Here is a 26906-nt window from a genome sequence, read left to right as displayed (position 1 = left end):
TTCCCCTGCCATCAGAGTTTCAACTGCCTTTGCTATGAGCTCTGGATTTCAATTCACAGAGCATTAGCTATAGGCTCCTCATCAGCATCTTCAGGTCCACTGGGACATACATTCCAAAACACCGAGCAGCTGGAAGAGCTCAAAGTCCTGAGTAACAAGCAAAGCAGACCTGTTGCTCAAGGAAATGGGAGATATCCCCAATATTCAAGAGTGTCCAGTGGATCCAAAATGATGCAGGCCAAAACAGTCTGAAGATGTGACAGGGAACTCTCCCTAAGGAGGGATGTCTGCTGTCTTGTACAGAGACTGAGAGATCTGGGGCTGTTTAGTCTTGAGAAGACTGGAAAGGGGATCTGATCAATGTCTATAAACACCTGTGGGATGGGTGTCAAGTGGATGGGGCCAATCTCTTTTGCACAGTAATAAGACAAGGAACAATGGATACAAACTTGAACATAGAAGATTTCACCTCAACATGAAGAGAAATTTCTTTACATTGAGGGTGACAGAGCCCTGGAACAGGTTGCCCAGAGAAGTTGTGGAGTCTCCTTCTCTGGAAACTTTCACAACTGATCTGAATGCATTCCTGTGCAGCCTGCTCTAGATGATCCTGCTCTGGCAGGGGGATGGGACTTGATCTTTGGAGGTCCCTTCCAACCTCTACCATTCTGTGATTAGCAGCCTACAAGCCAGGGAAGGCTAAAAAAAATGCATCCAGAAGGGGACAAACCCATAGGCATGTAGATATTCTAGCATTTGTGTAGCTCTTACTACTACTACATGCCAAATGTGCAGACAATAGGTGAGCCACACACATTGCACTAGGAAAGAAGTAAAATGAACAAGACTCATGAGGACCACTGCAAGCAAAGGTGATTAGATCTCAAATGGCTTCTCTCTTCAATTGACCCTCTTACAACAAAGGTACATATGGACATAAGCTCTTGCTTTCCCTGCCTGATGCCTCACTCCTTGTTATGTTGTTTCCATTACAGCATACCAGCCCAGGCACTTGAAGGAGCATTAGCAGTATGCTCCTTCTTGGCACTGATTGCAAGTGGCAGCTGCATGGCTTGTAGTCAGTGAATTTTGCAGCTGGTCTGGTAGCAGTTGGCATAAACCTATTGTCCAGATGGACATTAAATTTGCATTATTTATAATACATCAAAAGTGAATAAACCTGTATCAAGTGACATTCATTTAGGGACTTGTTTCTGACAGTTCTGAAACCACTTTCACCCAAGCAGTGCTTAGATGTGGACTGCTTTACTTGCCCATAGGAAAAAGTTCCACAGCTCTTGATCACTGTTAACCCTTACATACACCAATGTGGAAGGAGAACTGGCAAGTCCTGTCCTTTCCACAGACTGTTGCCTTAAACTTCATAAACCCCTTTACCATCTTGTGTTCCCCTTTACTCTTGTGTTCAAGAGTGAAGATTGTGCAAGGACCTGGTCTGCTGAGACTGGAAGGAAGGATGGAAGAGAGGTGGGTCACAAGCTGCAGTTGGTGAAGCAGACACTAGAGAGGTAAACCATGAGCAGAGGCCTGTGCCTGATGGACTGTATCACATCATACAAGGGCAGTATCACACTAGGCAATGCAAATAGGTTTCCCACAGTGTTCTTCCCACTGCCCAGCCAGCTTTATAAACTCCCCTGTGTCACAGACAGTAAACCTTGTAACGTCCATCACTCTCCAGAATTCATAGAGAACAGCAATTCTTTATACTATAAGCCCTTTAGTTTTGCAAAACTGGTACAAAAACCCCCAGCTCATAATTGAGAACTATCAGGTGTGTCATTTAATTGTTTTTAATAACCTGAACTGAGAAATGGTGTCTTTTGCTTTGAAAATCAGAGCCTTCAAAAAGAAGGCCAACTTCATCTCTAGCTTCAGTTATTAGCCTTCAGCTCTGTCAGCCTATGATCTATTTTGCTAATACAGGCTTTAAAAATTCTGAGAAGAAAACAGAGGCCACTGGAAGATTCATTTTTTTCCTATAGAATGACAGAAATGGACACTTCTTTAGGCCCAAGCAGCAGAACAACCAACACCTTCATCACTTTCTGAAGCAATTGTCAGGTGAGACAATGGATACTGCTCCAGCCCCTTCCTGATGCAAGCTGTGAGGACATCTCAGTCTAGTGCTCTTCTCTCCTCACTGCCCAGAAGATTCAGTTTAATAAAACTTTGAGGCTCACAAACCAATCATGTGGAGGACACCACCACAAAATCCTCTTGTAATTCAACGGCCTGTGATGTTTCAGCAATCTGAGGTCACCTGTCACACAGATTACTCATTCCTGGATTCCACATCATTAAGACCTGATGGTACTGGCAGAGAGCAGCAGGAGCCTCACTGTGAGAAAGGTGATTAACTCAACCATGGCAGCTCCGCTATCGATTTGCCAATCCAGTACAAATTGAATGCCTGTCACCAGGCCAGTAGGATGGAGCTGAACAAGTAGAGGCTGTTAATCACAGTTAAGTAGCTATTTGATGGAGATGACAGGTCCAGTTTAACAAGCAGGCACTGCAGGGGCTGAAAGCAGCACTGTCTGTGCTGTAAGGCCACTGATTCTACAGCTTGCTCCATGCTGGGAGCAGCTGCAGGAAAACACCCCGCAAGGCACCACAGCATGTAGGGGTGGCTTGAAAGGAGCAAATCAGCAACCAGGAGGAACACAGCAACCAAGTGTGCATTTCCTTATTTAGATAGCATAGAATGGCTTGAGTTGGAAGAGAGCTCAAGGATCATCTAGTTCCAACCCCATTGCATGGGCAGGGACACATGTGACTAGACCAGGCTGCTGAAAGCCAGTTCAGGGATGAGGCCTCTCCAACTCCTCTGGGCAACCTGTTGCAGTGACTTACCACCCTCAAAATTTAGAATTTTTCCTAATGTCCAATCTAAATCTACCCTGCTCTAGTTTCAAACCATTGCCTCTTGTCCTATCACCACAGGCCCCTATAAAAAGTCCTTCACCAGCTCTCCTGTAGCACCCTTCAGGTACTGTAAGGCCACTACAAGTTCTCTGTGGATCCTTCTCTTCTCCAGGCTCAACAGCTCCAATTGCCTCACCTGTCCTCACAGGAGAGGTGTTCCATTTCTTTGATCATCTTTGTGGCCCTCCTCTGGACTCTCTCCAACAGATCCATATCCTGGCACTGGGGGCTCCAGAGCTAGATGCAGTAGTCCTGGTAGCATCTCACAAGAGCAGAGTAGAGGGACAGAATCACCTCCCTTGACCTGCTAGCCACACTTCTTTTGATACAGCCCTGCACATGGTTGGCTTTTTGGGCTGCCAGCTCATGTCAAGCACCTCATCAACCAACATGCCCAAGTCCTTCCCTGCAGGGCTGCTCTCAATCCACTCCCCACTCAGCCTGTATTTGTGCTTGGGATTGCCCTGACCAAGGTGCAGGACCTTGCACTTTGCTTTGTTGAACTTCATGAGGTTGGCTTGGGCTCACCTGTCAGGCCTGCCCAAGTCCCTTTGAATGGCATCCCTTCTCTCCAGCATGTCAACTAGGCCACACAGCTTGGTGTAATCACAAACTTGCTGAGGGTGCCTCATTCCCACCACCCATGCCACTGACAAAGATATTAAAACAGAACTGGCCCCAGTACTGACCCCTGAAGGACACCACTCATCACTGGTCTCCATTTGGACATGGAGCCATTGATCACAACTTTTTGAGAGTGGCCATCTTGCCAATGCCTTATCCACTGAGTTGTCCATTCATCAGATCCTTGTTCTTTCAACTTAGATCCCATGTAATGAGAGAAAACAGCTATGAAGAAAGGAATCAAACTTGCCATGGAGGAGAAAAATGGACACCACTATTACATCATCAGAGCATCCAGTTCAGTGAGATTACTGCCTTCATCCAGCAACATGCAATGCCAAGTGTTGCTGGATTCAAGCCAGCTCCTATGCTGGTGCCACCTCCATTTTCTTACAAATGCTTAAAACTTAACCTGAGTCTGGCACAAAAGTCCTTCTGATCAATTAGAGCAAACGTTTGCAAGTGAGGACATTTTCCACAGTGATTTAGCATCATCTGGCTGCCTGCTGTACGTAGGGAGTATACAGGCCTGCACTTCAAAGAGCCATGCCAGTGAGAAAATCTTTCATAGAATTGTTTTCTTTAGAAAAGACTTCTAAGATGCTCAAATCTGACCATGGACCTAACACCACCAAGGCCATTAAATCACCTCCCCAGGTGCCATATCTACAGTTTTTGAACACCTCCATGGATGGTGATTCTACCTCCCTTCCAGTGCCTGACCACTCTTCCAGTAGGGAATTTTTCCAAATATCCAACCCAAACCTCCCCTGGCACAATTTCAGGCCATTTCCCCTACTCCTATCACTTGATACTCTAGGGAGATGAGACTAATCCCCAGCTCACTCCACCCTCCTTTCAGGGAGCTGTAGAGAGCTATGAAGTCATCCCTCAGCTTTCTCTTCTCCAGACTAAACAATCCCAGTTCCCTCAGCTACTCCTCACTGGACCTGTTCTCCAGACCCTTCACCAGCTTTGATGACCTCTGGATCTGCTCAGAATCACAGAATCAGCCAGGTTGGAAGAGACCTCCAAGATCATCAAGTCCCACTGATCATCCAGCCCTAATCAACTAGACCATGGCACTAACTGCCTCATCCAGGTTTTTCTTAAACACCTCCAGGGATGCTGACTCCACCACCTCCCTGGGCAGCCCATTCCAATGGGCAATCTCTCTTTCTGTGAAGAACTTCTTTCTAAGATCAAGCCTAAACTTCCCCGCTGGGCAGCCTGAGACTGTGTCTTCTTGTTCTGTTGCTAGTTGCCAACCCCCACCTGGCTACAACCACCCTTCAGGTAGTTGTAGACAGCTCCAGCACCTCAATGTCTTTCTTGTAGTGAGGGGCCCAAAACTGAACCAAATATCTGAGGTGTGGCCAGTGCTAAGTACAGGGGCATGATTACTTCCCTGGCCATAGGAAAAGAGTTTTGGCCCCCTTTAAGATTCTCTGAGATCTCTGAGGTTTGCACTCATGATCACAAAGGTCAACCAGGCCTCAGACTTTTGCTTCTGTAGCTTAGTCTACAAGAATCCAAATCCGAGCTGAAGGCCTTGCATGAAAAGGTCTTCCAAAAGCCATAACCATGTGTCTTTCCCTATTTGTTCTCTCAGGCACAGGGAAGGCATCTGGTGCTTATTAGAAAACAAGATTAGAGCTTAATTATCTAAAATGATACCATCTCTCAACAGAGAATCTATGAAAAAAGAAACTGAAAACTCATTTGGTTTTGAGGACTCTAAATGGATCTTAAGACAAAGTAAATTACTGGAAAAAACTAATATTGTTCTCCTACCACATAAGACTGGAAGGACTTTCTATTAAACACATCTTTTAGGGAAAGTCATCACCACTCACCTTACTAATATGGAAGGAAGCCTCCAGTCACTTCTCTCTAGCAGTTTGGAACTAGTCTTGTCAATAAAGCAAGGCCCCAAAGGTTTTGTTTCAGTTCTCAACCTTGACATAGACTTCTTGAACAGCTTTGAGGAAACATTCTAATTACAACTGGGAATTAATTATAGCTGGAAATGCTCTCATTGAATGGAATTTCATTGGAAAATACTGACTCATAAAAGCAGTTTCCTTGAAACATTATTGTAGGTTCAAAGTTCTGCTGTAACACTGAACACTCTCCTGCCAGCTCACCCAGCAGGAATGGGATCTTCAGATACATAGCTTTGCTCTGGGGACCTGTTCATGTAATAAGATTTCACAGGATGTCTCTCAGGAGTTGAACACAGCTGGCTGCTCCATTTCAGCAACAACAGAGAAACACAGGGCTTTCAAGAATGTTGATTTCCTAGAGGTCTCATCCTGTGGCGTGCCCCAGAATTTCTGTTTTGCTCCCAACCAGAAAAACTTTCTGAAGCTTCCTAAAGTTCTTGTAGATTTTTCCATAGAACAAAAGGTTTGAATTCCCACTAACTCTCCCTTCAGTCTCTTTGGGCCATGCTCAGTTAGTATAGCCTGTGTCTCATTCACAACACAATGATTTTCTCCACATCAGCACAGAATTTCATGTATCCATAAACAAGGGTGCGGTGACCCAGGATCATAGAATCAATAAGGTTGGAAGAGACCACAAAGATCATCAAGTCCAACCTGTCACCCAAGACCTCATGACTACTAAACCATGGCACCAAGTGCCACGTCCAATCCCCTCTTGAACACCTCCAGGGATGGTGACTCCACCACCTCCCTGGGCAGCACATTCCAGTGGCTAACAACTCTCTGTGTGAAAAACTTTCTCCTCACCTCAAGCCTAAACTGTGTCCTCTTGTTCTGGTGCTGGTCACCTGGGAGAAGAGATCAACCCCCTTCAGCTAGTTGTAGACAGCAATAAGGTCTCCCCTGAGCCTCCTCTTCTCTAGGCTAAACAATCCCAGCTCCCTCAGCCTCTCCTCATAGGGCTTGTGCTCAATAGAAGGTAGCTTCAGCTGAGAAAACCTTTCTCCACCTCGGTCACTACAGCAGAACAACGGAATACATTCCTTAGTGTTTCAGTTCCCCCTCTGTCACAGTTATCCCCATTCCCCCTCCCTCAGTCTTTCTTGGCTGATTTAAAAGCACTCCAGGACACAAGTTGTCTTTTATTGTGTGCTAAGCTGTGGCTTCTGGGAAAAGCTACATTAAGTGAAGAGTCCCAGAAGAGCTTCCTTGTTAAGTTCTGCCCGAGTTCATAATTGTAAGGATCAGCTGCAAAGCTGACTTTTAAGCAGAAATACAGCTTAGAAGTGTTGCCAAATAAAGCCATGAAGAGGGACAATGTTTGAAACACAAAACCAGACCCCCAAGCTCTTAGAGATGCCACACCTTGAGTACTGTCTCCAGTTCTGGGCCCCTCAATTTAAGAAGGATATTGAGACACTCAAACATGTCCAGAGAAGGGCAACAAGGCTGGTGAGAGGTCTCAAGCACAAGCCCTATGAGGAGAGGCTGAGGGAGGTGGGGTTGTTTACCCTGGAGAAGAGGAGGCTCAGGGGAGACCTTATTGCTCTTTACAACTCCCTGAAAGGAGGTTGTAGACGGGTGGGGGTTGGTCTCTTCTCTCAGGTAACCAGCACCAGAACAAGAGGACACAGTCTCAAGCTGAGCCAGGGGAAGTTTAGTCTGGAGGTGAGGAGAAAGTTCTTCACAGAAAGAGTTATTGGCCATTGGGATGTGCTGCCCAAGGAGGTGGTGGAGTCATTGTCCCTGCAGGTGTTCAAGAGGGGATTGGATGTGGTACTTGAAGCCATAGTTTAGTTAGTCATTTAGTTAGCTGTTGGGTGACAGGTTGGACTTGATGATCTCTGAGGTCTTTTCCAACCTTATTGATTCTATGATTACATGATTCTATGATGTTACGAAATCACTGTCCCTTCCCTGTACTGAATGCAATGTACAGGAGCAATCCAAGCACACAAAGAATCCAAACTAAGGGTGAATTAAAACAGTTGATATTTTGGCACAGTTAAGGCAAAGAACACAAGAATTCAAAAATACCTGGATCATTCCCTAACTAGCCAGATAACTATCAGATAAAAAATGTGAAACAATTGTCTTGTTTTAAAAATCATACAAGAGAATTAAGGCTCCAGAACAACTCTATAGTATAATTGCTACAGCAACTTGCAAAGCAGTTTTACAGACTGGTTCTAGCAGTTCTCATACTACTAAATCAAATAGGCTAAACACTAAAATTTGAAGAGAAATAGTAATTTGTCGTATTAACACGTTTAAGAATGTTACAATGTGCAATGTGAATTCTGTTACGGCCACATCATATTGTAGCACTTGGAACTATTCATTTAGGCATATGAAGCTGGAGAGATGACCTCCTAGGTTACAGGTCCAATCTATGGCTAATTTAGCCTTACCCCACTCACATTTACCAATGCCTGAATTCAACAGACAGGGTTTTCTTACTCCCAACACTCTAACATTAATGTCATTCTAAAGCCTCATTCTAATGATGGTTTGGAGCCTTCTATTAAATTCCTGACATAACTTCACAGCATTTTCTTTTAGTTAAATAATTTTTCTGGCTTTGATATTTATCCCATCTCCTGTTCCTCCATTTAGTTTTCCTCTCTGCACACTTACTGAAAACTCCTTTTGAGGTGATTTATCTAATAAGGCTCTCCTTAAGAGCAGCATTAGTGCAATTTTATCATCTTACCACATTTTAGGAAGTTGTTGATCACAAAAATTATTCAAATATTGGCTGTATCTCTGACTTCACATGATGATGAAATCAACTCATCATTCATGTTACAAGCTCTAATTTCTTCAGCTGCTTTTATACTAGGATCAGCCAGATAAGTGTACAGCTAGCTCACTCTGACCTCATTTACCATGTGCCTAGACAGCTGAGATGGAACAGTGGAAGAGAGAGTGAAGGGGTTGCAATGACCAGCTGGTTGGAATGAGACTACAATTACCCCTTTTAGCAGTAGCCTTGCTTTCTGTCAACTTAAATAGCTTGAGAATTACAAAGTTAGTTCGCAAGCTGAAGATGTTTAAGTACTTCAAGAAGCCACTGTAGCTTTGCCTAAGCATAACAGCTTAACAGCCTGACTGTATGCTTTGGAAGAACGAATCACAGAATATATCTGCTTGAAAGACACCTCAAAGATAATCCAGTCCCACCTTCGATGCAGCTCTGAAGGGTCAACACTAAACCATGTCCCTAAGCACCAGGTCCACACACTGCTAATGAATGTCCTTCTGGCAGTCACTGCTGGTAACCAGAAAACCTGTCCATCTGATAACTGTTATCCAGTTATCCACTGTCTCTGACACCATAATTACACAAAGCCAACATCCAGGTTTCAGTGCACAACTGAGGATTCCAATTCATATGTTCAGACTGATTAACTGGCATGAATCCCATCAGCACCACTGCCAAGGCTACCTCAGTGGTGCCTACATGGAGCAGTTCACTGTTTCATTCAAAAATTCATCTTAATCTATACCAGCATCATTTTATTCAGAAATCAAACATTAAAGATTGAAAAGCTCTCAGGGCTACAATTTAAATGGCCATCTTAAACTGTCATGGGCTTTGAACCCTCAGTGACTGCAAAATAACATTAATGCAATCCTAATGCTGCCCTTGCACAGCTCCTTGAGGAATTCAATATGAAATAGTCCAAGAAAAAAAGAAAGGGCTACATTTTAATACCATTAAAAATTAAGCACCATAACAGAACCAACAGCAAAACAGCATTAACTGAAGGCAGCCCTTCTGAGCAGCTGAGGAAGTGACAGTTTTCAGTGAAGGAGGCTTGTTTGAATGTTTGTGTGCATACCCATATGCTTCATATTGATACACATGCATAAACACAAAAGTTGACTTTTTATTACACCATGGATTTCATTATATTGCAAAATTCAAAGGATACAACCTTATGAAAATCCAGGATAGCTGTATCAGGCTTGTAGTTTTAAATTGCATCAGATAGGCACATATTTACTACTGGCAGTCATTAAAACCTGTACTATAACTGCCACAGTAATGGCATTCTTAGGGAATGGGTAAGATGTGCATTATTCAAGGAATAATATGTCAAAAACTGAGACTGTATCTATTTCCCTGCTTAGATAACAGCTGGAAATTACATTAAAATAGAAGCCTGTAATAAGGAAACTCAGAAAAAGGTAAAAGAACAAAATACTGCAAACATTAAGTTTTAAAGAAATGTCATGAGAGACCCTGGAACAGTCGTCCTAGACTCTGAGAACTCCTGTCTCAGCTGAATAGTAGCTTTTGTTCATTAGCTTTGAGGGCACTGATTTACCAGTCTAAAGAGCTGAGCTGAACTGAGGGCTGCCCTTTAAGAGTAATTTAGAGACAGGAGAATTCTAAAGTGACAGTAGCTGTCATTGAAACAGAACTCAGTGAACTCACCAGCGCTGTTGCCTGTTTCAGTTGAAGAAACTGAGTGTTTCAGCTGCTATTCTGTGGTAGCTGTTTAAAGAAATTAACAGAAAATATTTAATGTCATCTGTTCATAACACAACACTGACACTGTTAGAAAAAATATTTCTATTTATTTCTGATAATGTGCACAAAACTACAAGTCAATACACTGTTTACTTTGGTGAAAGCAGAGTTGGACTTGCCTTCTCAAACACAAAGCACAAAACCTTATTAAGCCGAGACTGAGAAAAGGAGCTAGGAAAGCTCTTTTGTATGTTTCCTTTCAAGAGGAACATTTAACACCTTTGGAGACCTCTGCCTTTGGTGGCACTTTAAATGGTCTAGTTGAAGATGTCCCTGCTCACAGCAGGAGCGGGGGGCTAGATGACCTTTAGAGGTCCCGTGTGATTCTATGATTCACTTGGAGAGGGAGAGCCTAGATTTGTTGGGAAAGAAGTAGGACTTGGTCAGCTTTGCTCAGTGTAAGACGAGAGGCTTTCTCTAAAAGCAGGGTCTTTGCTTTTCACACGCTGCAGGCTTCCAGGTTTTGCCAGCAGGTGGCAAGATGACAGCCAAGGGATAGTGCTAAGTCGTGCGACTCCCATTAGTAGCCAGATGCTGCCCTCTCACAAAGCCGTGAAAACAAAAAGCCACAGCCCCTTAAATGCTGAGGCCCCAGTGGCACACTGCATTTTCTAGATTTGCTAAATGCTGAGAAGCTGAAATGAATTAGCATTCCACGCAGCTCTAAAAACCAATTTACAGAATGATTGACAGAGCATGCAAGGGTTGTGTTGCAGTTAAGTTACACGCTGCTCCATCCTCTGACACAGCCCAGAACTACTCAGTGCTACTTGGTTCTAGAAAATACACAACAAATGAGCAAAATAAGAAGGAGTAGATCCTGATTTTCATGATCTTAGTGAAGTCTAAGACAATAAATAACCTAAATATATAGCCTAATACATAACCTAAAAATAACCCAGAGTCAGAGCCAGCATTCATTTGCACTGAGAAAAAGGAGGCATTGAAGTAAACTCAGTTACATGAGTGAAACACAAAATACATGGAAACAGGTGACAAAACAGAAGCCAAGTTCAAGGTAAAGAAAACAAAATGTATCAGCAAGCCTTTGCTGAGCTTCTCCAATTCTAAATGTGGAATTTGACATGAAGACCACAGCTATGGAGAGGGAGGTGCACCAGTTTTAAGCACACCACAACAAAGGATTTTCTGTAATTGTAAGCATAGTGTCTTTTTCAAAAGAATAATATTTTATCTCCTGCCTTCAAAGCCATTCCAAAGAGGACTATGCTCTCATTTGTTACTAAGCCAGAAGATCCTCAGACAGGGGCAGACAAATCCCAATATTGTACATCAGTGTGTGACACCATTCCCTAATTAAACCATTGGAACAAAGCAGTCATGAACATGGAATGATTCCAGCCTCACACTGTTCATTTGTGCTCCCCCAACCACAGCAAGTTAGGATTACCTAGGTTCATATACTTCACCAATTTAATACAGCCAAGTTTTTCAATGCTGAGAATTAAAATCCCTATGAGTGCACACATATATATATCTATCTATCTTATAAAGTATGGAAATTGCTTCCCTCCTTCTGAAGTCACTCAGTGCCTTTCATTAGCACACACCATACACAATGCTTACAGTCCTCTGGAGTGATTCCAGCTGGTGCCATCCCAGCAGTCTTCTTTCCAAGGTCATGGGCCAATTCTTTAAAGCACACCTTTGCTGACTGTAGACAGAATACACGAAGTATGCTCCAGAACACAGTATTAAATACACTTGGTCTTCATGCAAAATCAGTGTATTATCTTATCTTTAAAGCTTTCCACACCTCACCTTCACTCAGTTTTCACATTGTGAAGCTAAGTGATCCTCCACAAATACATCACACTACTTGTCCTGCTGTTCTTGCACACACTTGCTATTTCTCTCAGTCTTGAGTGTCCATAGTCACACTGCACTGGCTCCAATACCTGTAATCATTGGAAAAAACGGATCTGTCAGAATCAAAGTCCTCACTACTTCTACATGTTCTTACATACTTCTAAACAAAATTAAACTCAGATTCTAGCTTTTACAAACCTATCCTGCTGGCATCCTTTCTTACTCAGGTAAGTGTTCCTGGACTGATAAGTAGTATTTAGTTCAGTTTGTCTTTGTTTCTCGCAGTTCATTGGCTCCAAGTGACTTCTTAAGTAGATTTACATAGATCCAAAAATACCAGGCTGAAGCCTGACTTTGTTCAGTGGTGCCATTTGCAACATTGCTGGTTTTCTCACCACAGTTCTGTTGACAAAGGGCTGGGTTTCTGCACAGCACAGAGTCATCGTAGGCTTAGCTGATATTTCTTTTATTCTGAGCAATGATTTGATCAGAGTCCTTGTAGATGCTCTCTGAGCACTCCCTGGCACTTGTAACAGGCCCAAGTCTATGCTTGTTTCTAAAAAATGAAGTCTGATCAAGCTCCACAAGAAGTGACAGAACTTTCTTTGTGACCTTTCTTACCTTCTTTAACAAATAAAGATTTTTTGTTTATAGTCCTTTGCAAAGAATAAATGTCTGTATATGAATTTACTCATGCTGAAGTTCAGCACCTCCTACACCTTACCATATGGAAGAAGGAATAACTATGATGTGATTCTAGTGATACATCAGAGAGCGATGAATCACAGTAACAGCTTCAAAAACTGACCAGCAAACCTCAATGCCCCAGGTATGCTTTTCAAGTGTTAAAGCTTAGCACTAGAAATGTGCCTAAAAATGCCAAGAGGACAGTCCTGTTGGGACAGAGACTGAAACTCAATCCATACTCCAAAGAGCTGACAAACCACTCATCATTTGTCTGTTCAGAAACAGCTCAAGAAGGTTCCACTGCAGGTCTCAGGAATGAAGATGGGGCTCCATGATTCTGATCCCTGCCCTAACACTCAGCCTGCTCAGTCCTTCTGAACCCCATAAAGAAGTTCTCAAAACTGTGTGCAGTCAGCAAATAAACCAACTAAATTTAGTTAAATGTTCAATACAAAAGTCTCTCCTAGTATTTTTCTTATGGATAAAGGGCTCATACGAAGCTTCAAGTTTCCCTGGCTATTCTGCCATTTAACAAAGACCCAAAAACCCCCAACCAAACACAAAACAACAAACAAAACAATGGGACAAACCCCCACCTAAACAAACCATACACTGGTGATCCTGAGAGTTAAAGACCCACTGTTAACTGATAGTGATGTAAACTCCTTATGCCAGATTGTTTAAGCACAGCAGAAAGCACAAATGCACATAATTAAGTTCTGATGTTTGCTTTTTTCCTCCAAACACAAATGCAGTATTTATGTTTGAGCACTGGCAGTAACAACTGTGAACTAGTCTATTAATGTCTGATTTAAAAATGCTTGTGGCAGGATCCTGTCTGGAGGAACAGAAATAAAAAATGTATTCAGACAAAACAACAGTGAGAAGTGCATTAAGAAAATTAAAAGCAGTGATTACAGAAGAAACCCATCCATTCTTCTCTAAAAGTTATTCACATATAGCTTTGCTTAAAATGGACCCAAACCCTGCCATTCTCAATGAAACCTAAGTTCCTGAGAGGATACATTTTTTTTCTCAAGGGATATCAAATCCTTGTTTTATTCAAGGGGAGAAAGACAGCCCAGTACTATTTTTGTTAGAGCTGAAAAATGTTCAGAGAAAATGAGGACACTGGTACTAAAGGGGCTGAGGAGTCTGGCTGCCTAACTGGCTCCATTTATTAACTTGGGTTTAAGAATGTACATCTTTAGAAATAGATCATGCAGCTGAGGCTTTTCAGTTTCAGGAAGGGATGCAGTGAAAAGTGCCAGCAGTTCAGAGAAGCAGTTCACACCAAACTGACATGAGGCATCCGTTTGCTAGACAGACTCTTTTAAGCTGATCTCTGGCTCAAAATCAACATCTGGAGGTGCATCCTTTCAATGGCTGCCCATGGAATGTAGCTGCCTATTACAAGTGGCTAAAGTAGGACAATATCAATCTGTTTCCTTGCAGGGACATTGTGCATTGTTTGCTAATGTCAGGTATAACCTGTCCTAACAATTGGTCTCTTTAGGGAGACAGCCACATTGAAAGATCCTGATGACTATTGCTCCAAAGTTAACCACGTGTTCCATGAACAGCACTGCTACAAAAGCTTTATGCCCTTTGTTCCTAACTTTCCTGTTAAAGTAATTCCAGCCCACCAGTAAACCCAGCACATGCTCTGTGAACCGGACCAAGACTGACAGCACATGTTGGCTCCATCACGCAGAGTTATCACATAGTGAATTTCCAGCCTACTCCTTTCAAACACACTTTCCAATGCTGAATTGTCCCCAGCCTCCCTTCAGCAGAAGCACTAGTTTGAGCTATTTGAACCCATTCAGCAGTTTTCCCAGTACTCCCAGACTATTTGCTCTGCAACTCCTACTCTTCATTTAAGGCAGCCAGTAGAGATATTGGCAAGGACTGACAGGTAGACAGGCTGCATGATTAAACAGCCAATTTCCACAGAAAAACAGCACAAGAGGAAAAGGTGTTTTAAACAGCAGCAGTAGTTACAAATTCTTTATTCACCCTTATTTTTTCAGCATGGAAAAAAAAATAATGATATCACATATCCTGTTATTTCAGTAGCTTCTCCACACAGCTGATAGAAAAAGAGCATAGATTTATTTTTCATGCTGAAAAGCTTTCATTCTCACTTTCATACAACTCAGTAAACTGCCGAGAGAGTAATTTATTCTCCCCTGAGCTCTCCTGAATGTCCACATGCACACAAAAGATGGATGCTGGCAGGCAGAGATGTCAGTAGGAATTTCAGCAGAAGTAAATTGTTTAGCACTTATAATGGAGCATAATAGGTGTAACTTCATTTGAACTGTTGCCACTAATAAGCCAATAAAAGTACATGCCAAGACCTAGCCATCCATCACTGTACAGCCTTAGGGAATGTCTCTGTGCAGATAAGTCCTTTGAGTGTTACTGCAGCAGAGAGAAGGATGAGCCAGGCAGTTCTGGCATTTGCTCTCAACAGTGGGAGACTCTCAGCTGCATACCAACTGTGAAGGACTTTCCTGGCAGTATTCAACAGGTGTGTTCACAGTTATTCCAACCCTCTGCCAGAATGCAAACCAGCAATTCCAAGGAAAGAAATTTAGATATACAACACAGCACACAGGTATGCATATACACACAGCACATCAGCTGGGCAGGAGGCGTTTCTGGAGATCACTGAGATACCAGGAAATATTATAGCTACTCTCTATGAACAAAGAGAAATCCATACACACTTGGCTGAAGATACTATTGTTGCATCATCAGACAGTTGTTCTTCACCTAGAATTCCAATGAAGCATCTATCAAAATGCTTTAATTTAAATGGCATGACTAAAACAGACTGAGAAAATCTGGTTGGAAGAGATCTCCAGAGACTGAGTCCAACCCCCCTACAAAGCAGGACCATTTAGGAATGTGCTCAGGTGGGTTTTGAAGAACTCTAGAGAAGAAGACTCCATAACCTCTCTGGACAGCCTGTTCCAGGGCTCCAGCACCCTCATAGTAAAAAAGTGTTTTCTCATGTTGAAATTGAATTTCCTGTGATTAGTGTTTACATCCATTGCCCCTCTTCCTATCACTGGGTATCACTGAAAAGAGACTCACTCCATTCTCCTGATATCAGGTAGTTGCAGACATTGATAAGGTCCCCTCTTAGCCTTCTACTCTCAAATCCATACCACCAGAATTGTATTCTATTCTCTGTTGTTTGGGTGTGCTCTGAATGAAAGCACAGGTTAAGTATATAAGCCACAAAGGCAATGAAACACAGCAGACTGCAGAAAAAGCACTTGATTGTAATAAATATTACTTTTGTAGTGGTACCCTTTCTACTTAGAGACTGCAGACGTATTTGTTTCTGACAGATGAAGCTAATTAACCACTGCAAACAGCCATGAAAGTCTGTAAGGGACCTCAGGGAGACTGAAGTAGTGATTAGGGGACTAAAAAAACCTCTCTTATGAGGAAAGGCTGAGAGAATTGGGTCTTTCTCATTTGGAAAAGAGAAGACCAAGGAGTTGATCCCATACATGCTTATAAATAAAAGGCAAGTGTCAGGAGGATGGGAGCAGCCTTTTCCCAGTGGTGCTCTGTGCTTGTTACCCCTCATCCTATCACTAACTTAAACATAGGAAGTTCCATCCAAACATGAGGATGAGATTCCATCCTAAACATGAGGATGACAGAGAACCAGAACAGGCTTCCCAGAGAGGTTGTGGAGTCTCCATCTCTGGAGACATTCAAAACCTGCCTGGATGTGTTCCTGTGTGACCTTCTCTAGGTGACCCTGCCTTGGCAGGGGTTGGACTCAGAATCACAGAATGTATTTGGTTGGAAGAGACCCTCAAGATCATCCAGTCCAACCTTCAACCCAGCACAGCAGAATCAACGCTAAACCACATCCCTAAGTGCCAGGTCCGCACACTGCTTAAACACCGCCAGGGATAGTGTCTCTACCACTGCTCTGAGTAGACCACTCCAATGTTTGGTAATCCTTTCGGTGAAGAAATATTCCCTAATACCCAACCTAAACCTCCCCTGGTGCAGTGTGTATCCATTTCCTCTAGACCTGTCACTTGCCAATAGGGAGACTGAATGGCTCTCCAGAGATCCCAGAGAGGGACCTGGGGGTACTGATTGACAGCCGCCTCAACATGAGCCAGCAGTGTGCCCAGGTGCCCAAGAGGGCCAATGGCATCCTGGCCTGCATTAGGAATAGTGTGGCCAGCAGGAGCAGGGAGGTCATTGTGCCCCTGTACTCTGCATTGGTTAGGCCACACCTTGAGTACTGTGTCGAGTTCTAGGCCCCTCAGTTTAGGAAGGACATCGAGACACTTGAACGTGTCCAGAGAAGGGCAACAAGGCTGGGGAGAGGCCTTGAGCACAAGCCCTATGAAGAGAAGCTGAGGGAGCTGGGAGTGTTTAGCCTGGAGAAGAGGAGGCTCAGGGGTGACCTCATTGCTCCATACAACTACCTGAAAGGTGGTTGTAGCCAGGAAGGGGTTGGTCTCTTCTCCCAGGCAACCAGCACCAGAACAAGGGGACACAGTCTCAAGCTGCGCCAGGGGAAGTTTAGGCTCAAGGTGAGGAGAAAGTTCTTCACCGAGCGAGTCATTCGTCATTGGAATGGGCTGCCCAGGGAGGTGGTGGAGTCACCGTCCCTGGAGGTTTTCAAGAGGAGATTGGACATGGCACTTGGTGCCATGGTCTGGTCATGAGCTCTGTGGAGACAGGTTGGATTCGACCATCCTTGGGGTCTCTTCCAACCTTAGGTATACTGTGATACTGTGATCCCTTCCAACCTTTACCTATTCTGTGATTGTGTAATAAACCATCAGCTCATTTCAGAGGAATTAATCTTGCTGTGCATGTCTTTCATCACTGCTACCAAACACAAAGCACCTTCCTCCTGCCAGGTTCCCTGAGATGCATGAGTAGACTTCTGCAGTCATGAAAAACCCCACTCTGCACTTTGCTTTCCTGACCAGCATACAGTAGTCAGCAGAAGTGAGCAGTGACCTGCAGAGCACAGGCATATACAGCAAAGAGAAATAACACAACAAAAATCCCTCCCCAAGGAGGGATTCCCTCCCTGTAACCCCCTCTCTCCCCCCCTACCTCCCTTTTTTCCCAAAAAGGGGTTAGAGAGAAAGAAAGGCAAGTTATTAAGGAAAAGAGTTGTTAGTAAGCTTCAAAAGCCCATGCAGGATTAGTTTTTGCTTATCTCAAGGCCAACTCCAGCTAGTTCGCGAAGAAGCAGGCAGGGAGAACAGGCTGAAAACCAAACTCCCAAACCAAACTCAGAAAAAATTCCAACTGCCCTACAATTTAAAGTTGCATTTTGTCCATCCACCAATGAAATTCGTTTAGAATATCAGAATGTTTTTGTTCTAGTACCAAAAACATTTAGCCAGTGTCCCAGTACTGTCTGTTCCTTAAAGGCACAGCCTCAAACGGTCACAACAGTGTACCAAGGAGGACTTCTATCTTCTTGAAATTAGGGATAGGTTGGTGCTGGTTTATGTGGGGAAAATACATTCTGCATACCTTCACTTTCTTACTTTCTTTAACCAAAAGAGAGCCCATTTCATTATTTTAGTAGCTGTGGCTAAGAGATGGACTAATCTTCACTCCTTCCCATAAAGCTCATGCAGCATTTGGGATGAAGAAGAAAGCCTGCACACCACCTGATATATTAGCTTTAATTATCTGGTAACAGTTGCACGATCAACACACAGTATAAGGATTTCTGGGCAGAAACATCAGCATCACCTTTGGTTACCATAAATAACTGTTACTACAACATTAATAATGTCTGTAAATGTTCCTGGATAAGATAACCTGGAGAAACCACGAGAGAATATAGGCAAAAAGAGGATCAGAGCACTCTTTTTTCCTCCCCATGCTTCTGGTAATAATTATTCACATTTCTCAAAAAGTATTCTTAAAATAGAAACTGAAATTCTCCTAACCACTTCTTTTGGAAGGATTCTCAGTACTTAATTGGGCAGGAATTACAACAGAGCTCTGCCTGTGTCAGCAAATCTTAGCAGTCAAGGTCACAGTAACTAGATTTTCAGAGCACAGGAATGATATTGTTCTATATTTTTGTGGGCAATCTTTTCCACCACATAGGAGAAAACCAGACCACTTGTGTTTTTACTTTTGCTTATACATTTAGCAGGTCTTACCTACTATTTCTTTAGTACAGTGCTTAATAGGGAACAAAAGTGACAAGGTCTCATTAGCCCTTCTAATTAAAAGTTTAAGTATCAGTGTGGACCAGAACTCTTCGAAATTAGATTAAGAAAATCTGCCTCCATGAGCTGAAGGAAGCAGTTGTATGAGGGAGCTAGAGACTTTTTCCTTAACTGTGAATGTTTCCATTAAAATTATAGCCTCAAGACATGCTTACAGAAAAAAAAAAATCATCTAGAAAACATTCTATAACTATACCCCAAAACCTCAAACCAGAAGAAGAATGAGGATTTGCTTGGGGAGATTCCAAAGCGAACACCTGAACATTTCTAGCTGGCCCCAGGCACAGTAAGCTGCACTCCCAACAAGTGCAGGTGCCTCATAAGAATTTTGGGAACCTCAACCCTAACCTTTTTGTGAAATGAATATTCTTTCCATACAGAGCCCCACTAACTCCAGTGCAGCCTCAGCTTCCTGCAGGCAACACTGCACCACAGACAGTGCAGAAGCAAGGATGAAATGTTTATTTGGTATCTTTATCTTCTACCTTTCCTACTGCCCCTGCAGATGGTCAAGCTGTAAGCATCTTTCTGAATATGTGACAGATTTGGACCTTCACTCTTTGATTTCCAGGTAGCATGTTAAATAACTCAGTTTTTCAGAAAATCCAACTTCTGAATTATCTGCTAACTTCAGGAGTTCATTCAGGCATCCATTTTTACCTTTTTTTTTCATCAAACAACTTGAAATTTTACCAGAAATTTTATCAGAAAAAGCTTCACCAGTTGAGGTTAAGGGAAGTGTCCAGCTCTGCATTTTCATCTACAAGGGACATGGACATACTGCAGCAAGTCCAATGAAAAGCTAACAACGTGATTGAGAGACAGAAACATCTGCATACAAGGACAGGTTGGAAGTTGGGACTGTGAAGCCTAGCCAAGAGTGTTATCAGTGTGTATAAACACCTGATGAGGTGAGTAAAGGCAACAGGCTCTTGTCAGTGGTGTCCAAGTGGCAGAACATGAACTAACTGTTACAAGGTGAAATACAGGGAAATGTTTAAGCATCAACAAAGCACCTTTCTTCCTGTGACTGGAACAGGATGTCCAAAAGCCCAGCAAGTCATAGTCCTTAGCAACCTGCTCTAGGCAACCCTGTTTTGAGAGCAGGTGGGTTGGTTTAGACCATCTCCAGGGGCATCTTCCAGCCTCAGCCATTCCATGGTTCGAAGCTGCTCTGAGTTTTTAACTCCTGGGAGCATATGCAGAAATTCCCAGACTGTCCTCAAAACAGGCCTTGGAACTGACCCCTAGCTCTACTGTGAAGGTACTGCCTGTGCTAGTCAGCTGCTAAACAAATTAAAGTATTGCTGAAATAGACCTCTAGCATCAGGTTCCCAAGGCACAAAAGCAATTACAATCAGATGGCTGTTCTGATACAGACTTTTGGAGCCACACTGCAGAGCACCATCTTCTGGTGACAAAAAGGTGGATGATTTTTTAAATCAGGCTTTGAGGAGAAAAAAACCCTAACCATAGCAAATATAATTTTCCTACAAGAAATAATAATGAAAAGTTTAAAATTAAGCTATTTAAAATAAACACCTGTAAAATACAGCAAGAGTTTTTTTTATTAAGTTCTATTATCCCTAGAAACAGAGTGAAAATATACCCTCTAAAATGCCTTACTGCTTTCATAAAGAGGGCCAGGCACCAACTTTGTTCTGATTTCTGCCAGCAATGAAAAATAACACACAACAAACAAGGAAATCTCAACTCATGTATCACAGCATAATGTTCTTCTGGGCTTTTATGTGGACCCTAAATAAGGAGGTGCAGGTCTGCTTTCTGGAAGACCTTTTGGATGACATTAAGGGTTTGGGAACTAAGAACTGTTGAGCTTGCTCTGGCACGAGCCCAAAGACATACCCATGAGAAATACAGGTGCGCCAAGCAGCCCACAAACATATTGTTGCTCAGCTTCAAGCTCCGTGAGCAGGCTGCACAAAAACACACAGGCTAGAATTTATACTTGGCAAGTAAATCACACTGAAGTACTTTGCTTGCGCATAGCTTGCTAGACAACCTGCTCATATTTCACAAGCTGGATTTTCCAACAAGAATAATCCAGTAAATACTTTGATGCAAGTTACTTGATTGTGCAATCACTGTTGAACCAACTCTGTTTTCTTCTACAGCTGACTCAACTGGTAACAGACACAGTATCTGTTAGTTTACCAGGTTTGCATCAAGCATTTTTAAGCAGACTATGAAAACAGAATAACACAATAGGGCCTTGGGGCCAAGAAGGTCAATGGTATCCAAGGATGCATTACGAACAGTGTGACCAGCAGGTCAAGGAAGGTTCTCCTTCCCATCTACTCTGCCCTAGTGAGGTCACATCTGGAGGTCTGCATCCAGTGCTGGGCTCTCCAGTTCAAGAGGGACAGAGAATTCCTGGAAAGAGCCCAACTGAGAGCTACGAGGATGATTAAGGGACTGGAATATCTGCCTTACAATGAAAGGCTGAAGGACCTGGAGCTGTTTAGTCTGAAGAGGAGCAGACTGAAAAGGGATCTTACTAATGCTTACAAATATACAAAAGGTGGCTGTCAAGAAAGGGCCAGGCTCTCTTCAATGGTGCCTTGTGATAGAGCGAGGGTACAAACCAGAACACAGGAAATTCTATCTCAACATGAGAAAAAGCTTCTTGCAGTGAAGGTGCCAGAGCACTAGAACAGGCTGCCCAGAGAGGTTGTGGAGTTTTCTTCTCTGGAGAGTGCAAACCCACCTGGATATTGAGATCCTGTGTGGCTTGCCCTAGGTGAAGGTCACACTCATCACCGGAGGTGCCTTCCAACCCCTTCCATTCTATGAATGAATATATCAAATAGGAAAACACTGGACAAGTCAACCAGGAATGCTAATTAAGAGTACAGGAAAAAGCTGTTTCCTTTCTCTGTTTACCACATAAAAGGCAAAGTTCCTCACATAAGTACACATGAAAACTTCCCTTCCAATATCATAGCACCAGTGTAACTTAAATATGGGCAACTCAGCTGCTTTATGGAAAAAATACATGCCACCTATTTAGGAAACAAACAAATCCACATACCTCTGTCTTTTGAGATTAACTGCCTATGTGTACTGTGAGATACCCCACACACTGTAGCTGTGCTACAGCAATGCTCTGGGACTTCACTGCTCTGTGAGGCCTTTTGTGCTCACTGCTGGGCTTGGAGGCACCAGCCGACCTGGCTTTCTGCACGATCCACCTGCCCAGCACCATTTGCAAGCAAAGGGAATGCAGAACAAAAAAGAGCTAGACACTGCCACCTGGGTCTTCCCCAGGGGAGAGCCCACCAGGAACACGACACGGCCTAAAGCCAGCAGGAGACAGACCGCACCACCCAAAAACACCCACAGCTGAAAGCAGCCCACTTCCCGCCACGCGCCTTTTAAAGGCCGCCATGACGTCATGGCCGCGGCGGGTGCGCATAGCCCCGCCCCCGACGCACTGGCGGGCCCCGCTGATAGGTGGAAGCTGAGGGGCAAGCTGGGCGCAGGCCTATTTGGGCCTGGAGCGAAGGGTGGGAGGAGGCGGCGGCTGCCAGGACGTGGGGCTGTGTGCGCTCATGAGCAGGCGCTGCTCGCCCGCCGCTGCCTCGCTCTTGCGGGGGCTTGTCGGCCCCGCTATTCTCTGCCTGGGTAGGAGCATGAGCCTCTGTGGAGCACCGGCTGCCTGCGCCGCGGGGCCTGCGGACGGCAATAGCGGCGGCGACGGCGGCGCGGGCTTCTCAGCGCGGCTGAGTCCGCCGTGGCTACGGCTGCCGGAGGTACCGGGTGCGGAGCCGCACCGAGTTAACGAGCTGCTGCTGTTACTACCGCCGCCGGTCCCGCGCGGCCTGGCCTTGCCGCAGCATCACGTTGTCTACTTCCCAGGGGATGTGCAGGTACGGCAGGAAGAACTGAAGTGGGGAGGGGGATGCAATGGCGAGTGGGAGTGGCCCAGGCGGCCGAGGGGCTGGGGGACGTTGGAGGCAGCCGCTGAGAGGTGTGGAGGAGCGGTAGGGTAGCCGAGCTGCGGGGATCCGCCGCGACAGGTCAGAGTTACTCCCTGGGCAGAGCCTGCTGAACGTCTTCTACGCCCTGCCGCCAGTAAGTGTGGCGGGAATAGGCCGGGCTGCAAAGCACCGGTCGATACAGAGCTTCCACTACTGCCTGGGGACCGGTAGTGCTGAGGCCTGGAGTGAGAGCGGCGGTGGAGCACCCCGGCGCTTGGTGGGGTGTGGGGGCAGCCTAGGCACCCCCCGGCGGACGTTCGCAGGCACCGAGGCTTTCCTACCCTGGCCTGAAGGAAGGACGCAGGAATTGTCTCAGAGCGGATTCTGGAGTGCTGTCTCCAGACACGGTTTAATGGCTGTGGTAGTGTTAGGTTGACAGTTGGACTCGGTTAGCTTAGAGATCTTTTCCAACTGGGACAATTCTGTGATTCTATGTGGCCAACCTCTGTGACGTGCCCAGCCAATTTCACCAGTCAGGGCTTCTCCAGAGTTCAGGTAGAGCCTTTTGTCCAAGAGAGAGGCTTCCCTTTTTTGTCAGGTGGAGATGCAGAACTTTTGAAGTATTGAGGTGGCCTAAGAAAATCCTTCTGATTACCCCCTCTGGGTATGGCTTTATTGTTCTTTAGCAAGATTAATTAATATTCTCTGCCAGTATGAATTCAGAGGTGAGAATCATTCATGACATGGGAGTTAGTTATTTTACACCTGTGCCCCATATGGATGTGAACAGGGGCAATATAAGATTCCTTGCAGTTGAACAAGAGGGTTGTTGTGTTGGGTCTCTTTTCTGTATAAAAGACAGAAAGCTTCCTGCAATGTTTGATGTCTGTTGTTGGCTTGCAATGTGATAATCAGTGTTTCTGCAGAAGGATGCCTGTTTCTCTGTGGGTTGCAGCCATTTCCTACCAATGTAAATGCACCAAGCTGAGCTGGAGCCTTCTCACAGTGCAGTAATGCACCTTTTCTCTTGGTTTTAATTTTTCAGAACTATCATGATGTCATGTCTTGCCACCCAGAAAACTTTCAGTGGGAGCGCTGGAGCTTTGAAAACATCGCGACCATACTTGCTCGCCGGTTCCCTGGCAGCTTTATTTGGGTTGTGAAGTGCTCCCGAATGCACCTGCACAAATTCAGCTGTTATGACAACTTTGTGGCCAGCAACATGTTTGGAGCTCCAGAGCACAGTGCTGATTTTGGGGCATTCAGGCATCTCCATGCATTGCTAGTTAATGCTTTCAGGCTTGCTCAGAACATTCTGCTGTCCCAGAAAAGCATGCATGGTGTCAGCAAAGAGGCAAAAATAGCTGCTTGCGAGTCACAGCCACAGTCCGTTCCTGCAACAAACGGCTGCACCTCCACAGAGAGAGATTGTGAGTGCTCCAGTAATTCTGCTGGGAGCTTCCCTGTGCTGGCTGCCCTGGGGGCAGCGTCATTCACTTTGATCGGCTTCAGCAAAGGGTGTGTGGTCTTGAACCAGCTGCTTTATGAGCTGAAGGAAGCTAAAAGAGACAAGAATACAGATGCCTTCTTAAAAATCATAAAAGCCATTTATTGGCTGGATGGTGGCCACTCGGGAGGAAGCAATACTTGGGTTACTTACCCTGAGGTACTGAAAGAACTTGCAGAAACTGGGATTGAAGTTCATGCTCATGTTACACCATACCAAGTGTTTGACACAATGAGGTCATGGATTGGAAGAGAGCATGAGAAATTTGTACAGATACTTGAAGGACTTGGTGTGGAAATAAATGATCAGTTACACTTTGCTGATGATGTCCCCTCCTTAGAAAACCACTTCAGAGTTCATGAAGTATTTTGAGACTGTATCTGAATATTCCCTATAAAGGCACTTTTAGCACTGGAAATGTTGTCATCTAGATTGACAACTTTGAGCAGATGCTATCTGAAGAGAGGCTATCTCAGTCCTGTGTTGCTAATAGAGACTAGATTTTTCAGTCAGTAGCTGAAGAAGGAGGATTGGGAGCCAGTATCTACACCACATGTTGCCATTTTATTCCTGGAAAGAACTGTTTCAAAGAACTATCCTACACATAGTTTGTTTTTTTTTTTCTGTTAAATGTGGATGCTTATTCTCAAAGTGTTGGCAGCACTTTTAGTCCTGGATGTGCTGCCTTTAATGGGAGTTTAAAGTACTCAAAAGCCTTTCACAGGTCTGGATACTTCAGTTTAGCAGCTGCCAGGGCCAAGTGCTTTGGGCTTGTTTAGTAGCAGACATGAGCTTAGTTTTCTGACTTAAGGAAAATAGTGATTGTTAGAACAACCTTAGCTATATATTTTGTTGAAAGCTGTTTTAATTGGTTAAATCCTCCAGTTTTGTAATGTTTCTCCTAACTGAAACAAAGTTACCTTGGGAATCACAGTACCAATCTGGGTTTGTTCCTTCTGTGCACCTTGTCTTTTTTGTCACTAAAGTTCATTAATTGTGTAGTACCTGCTAGTGAGCAGCTGTCTCACCTGGAGCTTGAATGTTTGCCAAGTGACCAAGAGTGTTGATCAGTGGAGCTTATTGCTCTTTCAACTAACTTCTCTGAGGACCAGCAGTACTATCAGTATTTTCAAGTCAAGAGGCATCTCTTCAGCCCTGCCTTGGACTGGTGAGGCTTTTCTGGCTAATGGCTGCATTAGTTTTGATCTAAATTGAACCATAAGTATCTAAAATATATGTTGCACAAAACACTTTAGACAATGCTGACTGTAGGTGTTTCAAAATGCTTTGGTTTTTAAAGCTATCATCTCCTTGACATGTATTGCAGTAGTTCCTTCTAGAGCCACCCAAAAATCTATTTTCTGAGCCTAATTTTTTTATGCGGAAAAAGCCCAACCCCTGTAATTAAACCCAGAACTGGACAAATCAGATCAAGATGTGAGCTAGTTCAAAAACATGAATGTTCTTCAGAAAGAATTACAGAAAGATGGGCAAATGAGGCTATGAAAGGAACTTTATTGTTGTAAGTAACTTCCAAAACAAAATCTTAGGATCACTCATAAAGCCAGCTACAGCTATTAACAGTGAACCAGTAGCTGAAACCAGTCCTGGATTCCCTGGATTACAAAAGCAAGTCAACAAAATGCTGTGAAGATGACACAAACGTGGTTCCATTCTGATAAAAGACTCAACTTTGTTTCTGTGTTTGATGGCTTAGCAAAATCTTCTCCCTGCTTCTTGCTTTCTGTGACTCCCATACCACGGAAGGAAAGTCCTGGGTCATCGTTTTTCTGTTTGCATCATTGAAACTTAGGAGGTTCACTGCAGGCAGTATTTTCACAGCTTCTCTAGAAGCACGTTAGTGATTGCTGAAGAGCGAGAAAAGTGTGTTGAACTCTTAAGGAAATGTTCTTAATATTCAAAATATGAAGGGTGGTAGAAGGGGTTAGGCATATAGCATGCACTTTACAATGTGGAAGTGAACTCTGTTGCTAATAATAAATGTACCTAGTTGATCAAAAGGAGAATAATCTATTTTAGTTGATAGAGAGAAAAAAGCGCAGTGTGCCACCCAACTAACATTTTACAGAAGAATCTGAAATCTAGCTCAATCTGTTGGGGTTTTTAAATAGCTCTTTCCTGGAGACGTTGTTCAATCTTTGATTACCTTCTCAGTGGGCTTACAGCAACTTGATGTGGTCAGAGGAAGGCTGTGTCCCTTTCTGGTGCTTCTGATAACCTTTGCAGCATGTGCAAGGACTTCTGTAAAGGCAATGTGGGTCTCCTAACACTGTGGTTTTAACAGCCTACAAATTGACTAAAATCTTTAATTACCCACCTATAAAATTAAGGTAACTAAACCCCCAAACATGCCACTGATCTTGCTCCCTCAGTTTTGTCCTGATAGCACTAACTTGGGTATGCCAAAACTTGCCTTGGCCAGTAACAGTGCAGATCCCAGATCAATTTCTGAATGCTTCTGTGCCAGGCAGAGCAGGAGGAGCAGCTTGTTGCAAGCTTTTGGAAAAGGCTATTAAAATATTGACTTTGTCTTCAGAAGTTTCTGGATGGCTGTGCTATGAAAATAGCATTAACCTGTTTGATGGAGGCTGCTTACAA

General features: G+C 43.9%; 1 protein-coding gene across 1 annotated transcript; it reads left to right on the top strand.

The window, feature by feature from the left end:
• The first annotated feature begins 22411 nt into the window (after positions 1–22411).
• On the top strand, positions 22412–24961 carry C2H2orf69 (chromosome 2 C2orf69 homolog). The gene is made up of 2 exons (XM_054171377.1): positions 22412–22729; positions 23826–24961. The coding sequence occupies exons 1-2, from the start codon at positions 22412–22414 to the stop codon at positions 24657–24659; spliced, it is 1152 nt and encodes a 383-aa protein (XP_054027352.1). The 3' UTR covers positions 24660–24961.
• The last annotated feature ends 1945 nt before the right edge of the window (positions 24962–26906 follow it).

Source organism: Dryobates pubescens, chromosome 2 (genome assembly GCF_014839835.1).
Source record: "Dryobates pubescens isolate bDryPub1 chromosome 2, bDryPub1.pri, whole genome shotgun sequence".
Taxonomy (NCBI): Eukaryota; Metazoa; Chordata; class Aves; order Piciformes; family Picidae; genus Dryobates; species Dryobates pubescens.
Note: the sequence above shows the minus strand (reverse complement) of the source record. Positions and strands in the feature narration are given on the sequence as shown.

What these genes read in the sequence shown, in the direction of transcription:
- C2H2orf69 (XM_054171377.1), top strand. Translation starts at nt 22,412, where the DNA reads ATGAGCAGGCGCTGCTCGCCCGCCGCTGCCTCGCTCTTGCGGGGGCTT. An exon ending in ACTTCCCAGGGGATGTGCAG is followed by an intron (nt 22,730 to 23,825) that starts GTACGGCAGGAA and finishes TTAATTTTTCAG; the next exon opens with AACTATCATGATGTCATGTC.